We start from the raw sequence: 9,071 nt of genomic DNA on the forward strand, positions 1-9,071 counted from the left end.
TTTTAATTGTTTAAAGCGTTTAACAAGTTGAAAGAATTACAGACTTTTAATGTTCCAAGCGTTTAACAAGTTGAAAGAATTACAGACTTTTAAGCCTGACACGTCTATTTCATACAGTTCAAGAACATTAAAAATGAAACATTACCAATCTGGGTAGAAAATAGGGTGCATCTGTTTCAATAAGCAGGCGGTCCAGAGGAACTTTACGAGCAACTTCATGGATATCTACGGCTGAAGGGTAAGTGACCAAAGCAGTTAAGCCTAGGTAGAGATTGGGAAACGTGTTTAACCACATACGAGCCTCGTTCCAGTCGCCAGTGAAACATTGTCGATGAATGAAGTGGTCATAAGGTACTTCCTGTACAGCAGAAAAATGTAACAATTCTCAGCTATATCACAAAACCGTTTCAAAATATCAATTACACGAATCATCACATCTCCCAACACATTTACAATCATCATCAGCAGCAGGCTTGTGAATAAATCACTGTGCAGGTTATCAACTGTATTAAAAAGATGACTCAGTTATGCAACAAAATCAAAAAGCACCAAACAAACCATGTCTGAATTTACTTCTTTTTTTGTAAACTTTTCCCCCGGTGGTTCTTTCTGGTTAATAATACCAGTACCCTACTCAACATGGAACCATCCCACCTGTGCAACTGTAAAGTTTTTATAATTACTTGAATAAAAATGTTATTTATATTTCTCCAACCAGAATTAACTTAACTATACATAAACAAGAGAAATCATATCACATTTTATGTGCTTTTAAAAGAACTAACAAACAACTCAATTATTAATCTATGAGAGTAATAAATATATGAAGTTCAGTATTTATACACAAACAAATCTTTGAACGAGAGTGGCACCGAGTACTGTATTTTTTTCATTTTCCACCAATCAATGAACATATAATGCACATTGATACACAGAACAAGAATTTCGTTGAATAACAATCTCTTGAAAAGTAAACTCAAATACTACATAATATGAAAAACTAAGTTTCTCTAATATTTTAAGCCTATATTTTCTTTTATCAGTATTATGTTTAAAATTTAAGATGTCATGCAAGATCTCTGTGAACTGAAAAACTAATTTTTTACAAACATCAACTCAGAAAACTTGATTCAGAGACCGTTTGAGGCACAGTTGTTGTCCTGTGACCCAACTGTTATTCAGACACTGTTTGGGTCATGGCTGTTGTCCTGTGATACAACTGTTATTCAGACACTGTTTGGGGCACGGCTGTTGTCCTGTGACCCAACTGTTATTCAGACACTGTTTGGGGCACGGCTGTTGTCCTGTGACCCAACTGTTATTCAGACACTGATTGGGGCACGGTTGTTGTCCTGTGACCCAACTGTTATTCAGACACTGTTTGGGGTACGGTTGTTGTCCTGTGACCCAACTTTTGAAATGTATAAAAGCGGTAAGGACTTTAACAATATTCTTCACTGCTTTATTAACTCTCTCACTACGGGCTTTGTCTCATGGACTGATCTTGTAACCACTTTGTGCTGGCTATAATTTTCATACTATAACTTTTAATACAGTGTCTGTATCTTCACAAACGTGGCAGACTTTTAGTAAACAAGACGAGTCATTTGTACACAAAAAATAAGTTTTTTTACTAAAGATCTGTCCATGAATAAATCAATTTCTTTTAGTAGTCCGAGTGCAAAACAATTTTTTTATGTTAAGATTAAAAGTACTTTTCTTTGTCTCAAAAATCTCAACTTTCATTTGAGTAATCACTAAAACCTCCTAAGTAAATATAAAACTATATGGTTTTTACAGTCAGCAGGACTTGGTTCCTTGAAACTGTTTTAAAATGCAATGTTTTATACAAAAAATAAAACACTATCCAGTTAAATTAGGATTAAATAAAACACCATCCAGTTAAATTAGGATTAAATAAAACACCATCCAGTTAAATTAGGATTAAATAAAACACCATCCAGTTAAATTAGAATTAAATAAAACACCATCCAGTTAAATTAGAATTGAAGAAAACACTATCAAATTAAGTTAGAATTAAAGAAAACACTATCGAATTAAGTTAGAATTAAAGAAAACACTATCCAATTAAGTTAGGATTAAATAAAACACCATCCAATTAAGTTAGGATTAAATAAAACACCATCCAATTAAGTTAGAATTAAATAAAACACCATCCAATTAAGTTAGAAAAATAAAGAAAACACTATCGAATTATGTTAGAATTAAAGAAAACACTATCGAATTAAGTTAGAATTAAAGAAAACACCATCCAGTTAAGTTAGAATTAAATAAAACACCATCCAGTTAAGTTAGAATTAAATAAAACACCATCCAGTTAAATTAGGATTAAATAAAACACCATCCAATTAAGTTAGAATTAAAGAAAACACCATCCAATTAAGTTAGAATTAAAGAAAACACTATCGAATTAAATTAGAATTAAAGAAATCATTATCCAATTAAATTAGAATTAAAGAAATCATTATCCAATTAAATTAGAATTAAAGAAATCATTATCCAATTAAATTAGCCTGTTTGTTTTAAACTAAGTGCAAGTCTTTTACTCAAAATATCAAAGAAACTTTTGTTTATGTTTTTTACCTCTTTCAGAATTTTGATACAATCCGTATCAGCATCTCTGGAGTGAATCACAACAGGGATATGACGGTCAACAGCTATCTTCAGTTGTTTTCGAAGTGTGCTACGTTGAATCTTTCGCTCACAAGAGTTCCTACAAATTAACAGAAATTATGTAAAACTTCTTTTTTAAAAAAATATTAAACTCTATCAGTACCCTTATTATAATAAGGTTTACTTCATAATAAAAATTCAGAATCTTAAAAGTAAAAATACTTGGTTTTGCCAGAATATTTCATTCTTGCAGGACAAGCATTCATTTGGAAACTACTCTTTGCTTGAAACATACTCAATACTTCCAAATAATGTTTACCACTCTTCGAAGAAAGTCTGAAACACTCATGATATACACCGCTACTTATTAGAATTTCAATATGTAAATTGTTTCTAGCTTCAGGTTACATAACTTAGTAAGAACATGTTTGGTCATTTTAAATGAGTACACGATGTGACACCGTGGAACGGAAGGCCGTGTCTTTCACAATATTACTCTCATGACACATTAGTGTCGCAGCAAACACACACACATTAACAGCATATACTTTAAAGTAATGTATAATCTCTAACTTTTGTTGTCTACTTTTAACCATGAAACATTCTACCACACTAATGAATGCAATCAATTTACTGTTTTATTTAAACTGTAAGCTCACTTTGGAGAGTAGTCTAAACCAACTTCTCCCAAGGCAACCACCCTGTCGTGCCGTAGAGCTCCGATCAGGTGCATTTCAATTTCAGGATTATACTGTTCGGCCATGCGAGGATGACATCCAAAAGCAGTCCATATTTTATCATCTTTTAACACATCTTGCCACAGTGTTGGCTGTAAATGAACAACACACCAAGATAAAAACTTCCTGTATCAAGGAGTGAAAAGTGCCTCACACTGATATCTTTTCCATATATGTCTGTGTGGTGACCGATTTGTGTCTGAAGTACAATGCTATAATATTTCACTGTAGTTCTAAAATCAATAAATTCTCTTCATAGACCAGGAGTAAGAATAAACACTTTTTCACATTCCCTCCCACAAAACTAGCACTTAATATAATAACTACATACTATATAGGTATAGTGTTTTTCACACATATAAAACAATACTTGACTTTGTTAACATGTAGCTGATAGACGCGGTTTAAACGTTGTTCAATCGGTAAAAGGGAAAATTGTGTCCAACAAATTTACGTAACAATTTTCTGCAGCTAGCTGTTTAATTACAGCTCAACTTGTCATCATGGATTCTACAATGAAACATTTGGTAGTAAAATAACAATACATTAAGTAACAAAACCACACCAGGTCCGGCTGAGAACAGTGTCAGTGATATAGTTTGTTATCCAGTGAAATTTTACATAGACTTAGAAGTTGAAAGGAAAATATCATTTGACAAAACAACGACCTTGATATCTTTATAAGCTGACACTTCTATGAATTTTAGGTTATTTTATGATCTTAATGCTTTATAATTGTGGTTATGTTTGGTTTTTAAAGTCACTCTCAACTATAAGTAAGATTTTTCACACATTTTATGGTGATGTAATTTTTTTTTAAATATTTAAGACATTTTACATTATTTGATACAGCATCTTATATGACCAATAATCTACAGCAATTAAATGGACACTGCCAAACAGAATTCAACGGGTATTAACGTTAAAAAAATCTGTAAAATGTATTATGCTTACCATCCCAAATGTGCTGGGATCACAAAAGTTTGTTATGCAACCACCGTAACAGATCGGATACGTGTCTTTATTGACTGACTGGTACTCGGCATATGTTCCCTTAAAGCCACTCCGTTGAAACAGAAAATCAAGATGGCAGTGAGTGTCAATGACATCGATCCTTGGCTCAAGAGACATCAATGTTTCACTGTTGTACCAGGGTAGATTCGTATATGGAATCCATTTTTCACAAAATGATTGATTGACAAAGTCTAGGTATGGACTTTTATCAGCCAAAGATGAACTTTCATCTTGCAGGCTTTCCTCACTCAGGTGCCAATGGAGGTTTTTACGATCACGAGCAGGTGTTGTACAAGGGTTATCATCAGGCTGGCTGTATGCATTAACTTCAACAGATTTATAGTGTGGTATAACATTTTTGTAGGATGAGCGATGGTCTTTTGAAAAATAAGTCCTCCTGCAAGGTCTTGCTATGACATCTAACTCATCAGCTTCACTTCTTACGTTGTGTTTTTGTTTCTGAAGAGAGGGTTTCATAGATGAACTATTATTGATTTTGTACTCTACAAAATTTCCAGCCTTTTCAAATATATTATCTATGTCCAAAGATGTAAGATGGCTAAGTTGACAAGTATTCCTTATAACAGGAGGTGACTGGGAGTGAGTTTTGATGTGATCCAAATCATCTTCTGAATCATCTACATTTTTCATCCCACATTTTTCATAATCTTGTTCTACTGTAGCAAAAGCATCTGTTTTCTCAAAATAGTAAGTGTAAACAAAATTGAAATCGGAAGTGATATCTTCCTGGGAATGTACTAAAATAGAAGAATTATCTGAAGAGCTGTCATGTGATAAATCTGGACTACCAGGAGTATATGATCTAACCTCATGTCCTTCTTGTAAAGATGACCATTTCAAAGAATAAGGTCTTACTCTTTGATCCCGATCAAATGAGCATAAAGACTCAGTTTTATGACACCCAGACATAATCTTTGGTATCAAACCACTCTTGTCTGTACGACTTAAGTATGAACCTTTTGGATGAAGACGTTTATCTTTTTCAGATTATTTTCTGGTTGTTTTTTGTTTAAAGTGTCACACCTTTGTAGTTCAACTTCAGTGGAATTATTCACAAAAAAACATGACAGTACGTATTTTTTCAAGTGTTTTTCTACTTCTGGCTCCTAAGAAAAAATTGAATGAAAAAAATAATTATAAATACTACAAAAATTTAAATGAAGATATGAGAGAACTTTCTTTCATCAGGATTGAGCATCTGAAAAGTCCTGACTATTATACTTTTTTAACTGTGATTTGTCTGCTGATGTGAACCTCACAATACAAAAAATATGTCACAAACACTTCATACATCACACAGCTTCACTCTTTACAATCAACTCAACATGAACTATGTCATTTTATGAGTTGTATGATTAAGTTATAAAGAACTAATTGTGCCAAATTATTAAAATTATTGGTAATGTAATAAAGAAAGAATATCCTTATGTAACTTAAATTGTTAATCCAAGTAATAAATAGCAACAACAATGAAAAACTTAGTTGTGCAGATAGAAATAAAGAAAATGAAATTGGACTATCAAATCCTTAGGTTATCATCAGATTGTTACTTAGGATGTTACTTGTTTTCTGGGGTAGGGAAAGAATGTGATGTACTTAGGATATTACTTGTTTTCTGGGTTAGGGAAAGGAATGTGATGTACTTAGGATATTAATTGTTCTCTGGGTTAGGGAAAGGATGTGATGTACTTGGATATTAATTGTTCTCTGGGTTAGGGAAAGGATGTGATGTACTTAGGATGTTACTTGTTTTCTGGGTTAGGGAAAGGATGTGATGTACTTAGGATGTTACTTGTTTTCTGGGTTAGGGAAAGAATGTGATGTTCTTAGGATATTAATTGTTTTCTGGGTTAGGGAAAGGGTGTGAAGTTGATGTACTAAGATTTTTCAAACACTTTTAATAAGGTACCACACAAAAAATCATCTAAGAAAATCACACTGATAGGAATTGGGGAATGAGGAATTAATTGGATTGTAGGGTGGCTGGATGGGACAAAGTTGTTATTAATGGTGTACAGTCAAACTGGACCCTTGTTATTTATTGAACGAGTTGTTGTCAGCAGTAGTGAAGATAAGCACTGTACAGGACTTTAAGAGGGGAATCAATTTCCTGAAAAATAGAGTGGGTTTAAATTTTTAACTTCCCAAGGGTGGAGAGGAATGCACAGACAGTCTTGAAGGACCATGAGATCCTTTGTTGTTCATTGTGCATAGGTTACATTTTATCACTAGCTTCTGTATTGAGATGATGTCCACCAACAAACCAGTAGTAATATAACCAGTTCTGTCTCGCGTGGCTATTGTTTCACTTTAGTTTACAATGAAGAAGAGTATGATGAATAAATCAATATTACTTTTTGACAAAGAAGAAAAGTTTATTTCATACAAACTTCTCCAAGACAGTATCCAGTTGTTAAAACCCAATGAAAAAACAAACAATTGCAATTTATTTTTGTATTAGAAAAAAGTAAGATATTATTGGCCTACATTTAAGAAACTTGAAAAAAATACATGGAACACACATCCCAAGTACAAGCAGCACAAAAACAGTAAACGTTCATTATCATATATGACCACGTTTGATCTTTATAAGTTGACTTAAAAATCAAGTTTTACTATGCATTCCATAGCCTTATATTATCACAAGATATGCATGCTTGATAAATACACACAAGTTAAATTAACTGAATCACTGACTATAGATTTTCAGGTAACTTACATTAACATTCTTACGATATTTAACTAATCAGTGATTTACATAAAATAGTAATACTTTAAAACTAGAAAATAAGATTAATAAAATGAATAATATCCCAATCAATCTACAAGCATGTTTCATTTAAAAAGATACATTTGTTATATAAACCAATTTCAATATAATTTTCAAAAACAGTATTTTTGTAACTCCCAAAAAATTGATAAACAAAGGTTAATTTAATTTAAAATTTGACATTTTTCAATCATTTAAGAAACACTTGTGATACAGTTTAAAATCCATATATACATACACTTCACATAAGTTAGTACCTGAACATGGAGTTTTGCCTTTTTTTCTGTAACACTCTTTCCGAGTCTTAGGTGTTACTAAATTCAGTCAAATTTAACTTGTACGTACACTCAAGATTAGAAGGTTGTGTGCAATCGTTTACCATCTACTCCCGTGTTTTCAGCACTTCTGGTTCACATGGTATTGTTTGTTCTTTCTCAGTTTTGAATTTTGAAACAGTTTCTGAAAACTCATTTTAAAAATGATTATCAGATCCTTCAAACATCTATAAAATATAAGGAGGAATAAAAATGTTCTGAATGGGCATTTAGTAAACACAATCCTAGTAACAAGATATGTTTATATTTAATAATTAATATTTTCCACACAACAAAATTTTACTTCAAACTACTACTATAGATATGCAATTAGTAAAATATGATAATTAATCATTGGGCTGATTAAACAATCACATTCAAATAATCTACTACTCTCAAGAGACTTAGATAGTTAAAATAATCGAAAATAGTAATAATTGGAAATATTAATTTCATTATTCTTGTGAGTTGTGAAACTAATCATTTTAGATAAAAAACCTTGAATTAATCAAATATAATAATGAGAAATTATAATGACAATATTTTGATTACTCGGACAGTTGGAATAATTGAAAACAGTAATAAACGGAAACAACAATTTGATTAATTGGTTACTTTTGAGACATTAATCAGTTTAATAACAGTTTTGACTCAACGATTTTGCACAACACTAATTTACATAATCAATGCTCATGGGTAGTCCACTATAAAGATTAATTACTCAGCTCTATAAATGATTAGTTTTAACTTTTAAGCTTTGTTCCCAAATTCCTATATTGTAATTCTACATAATTAATTTAATTCATGTATTATTTTCATCACTAAAGTTTTTAGAAACTTAATTATTATCTTTTATTTTGACTGACAAACTAAAAGTTTAAAATAAAGGGGATGTATCTAAATGGAATATTTTCAAATGCCCGTTTTCCAAACAATTTAAGTCCGTGTTCACACTATAGATCTTGACTTGGTGCCAAAGAAAGCACATTTATTATAAATATTTAGGTTATTAACATTAGCTGGATGTCGAAAGTACATAATATATTCGTGTCAGGCAAAAATATACTGAATTTACTCCCACCTCCAAGGCAAGTAGTTCACACAAATTTACAATCAACCTATTTGATTTCATTGAAACCCGTTTTCTTCAGAGGTAATCTAGATTGTGTATCTTTCAAAGAGCATAATAAACACATCATCAATGTCTTTCATTTGAAAACAATTAGCATCTTTTCTCTCCCAACACACAAAATAGTATTTATTTGTGGCAATGGTGTGGGCTAGAAATCATATCAAAACTCTTGTTTACAAATTTTACTATCTCTATCTCCTTGTCTAACAAAACCTTTGTAACTAACAGTCATTAATAATATTTGTTTGTAAATTAAATACTTTCTGACGGGACACTTCGGGTATAGCACCATATTAAGTGAAACTGTATTACTCGTTATACATTAGAAATATTTCTGTTCAATGGACCTAGGACATGAAAAAAACCCGAAGTTTTTCGGAAAGAGTTCCATATGGTACCCCCACTCAAAAATTGTAGAATTGCCTGGATAAAAAAAGATTCTGAAAAGG

At 31.7% G+C, this 9,071-nt stretch overlaps 1 protein-coding gene across 1 annotated transcript in view; it reads right to left on the reverse strand.

Annotated features, from left to right (window-relative positions):
• LOC106471410 overlaps positions 1–9,071 on the reverse strand; it is a 17,105-nt gene that overhangs the window by 6,375 nt on the left and 1,659 nt on the right. The window contains exons 2-6 of the mRNA XM_013932005.2: positions 7,434–7,635; positions 4,326–5,512; positions 3,294–3,463; positions 2,605–2,734; positions 146–358 (exon numbers count right to left, since the gene is read on the reverse strand). Of these exons, the coding sequence (XP_013787459.1) occupies positions 146–358; positions 2,605–2,734; positions 3,294–3,463; positions 4,326–5,315 (1,503 nt within the window). The 5' untranslated portion in view covers positions 5,316–5,512; positions 7,434–7,635. The remainder of the gene's footprint in view (positions 1–145; positions 359–2,604; positions 2,735–3,293; positions 3,464–4,325; positions 5,513–7,433; positions 7,636–9,071) is intronic.

Source organism: Limulus polyphemus, unplaced genomic scaffold (genome assembly GCF_000517525.1).
Source record: "Limulus polyphemus unplaced genomic scaffold, Limulus_polyphemus-2.1.2 Scaffold4603, whole genome shotgun sequence".
In the NCBI taxonomy this organism is placed as follows: Eukaryota; Metazoa; Arthropoda; class Merostomata; order Xiphosura; family Limulidae; genus Limulus; species Limulus polyphemus.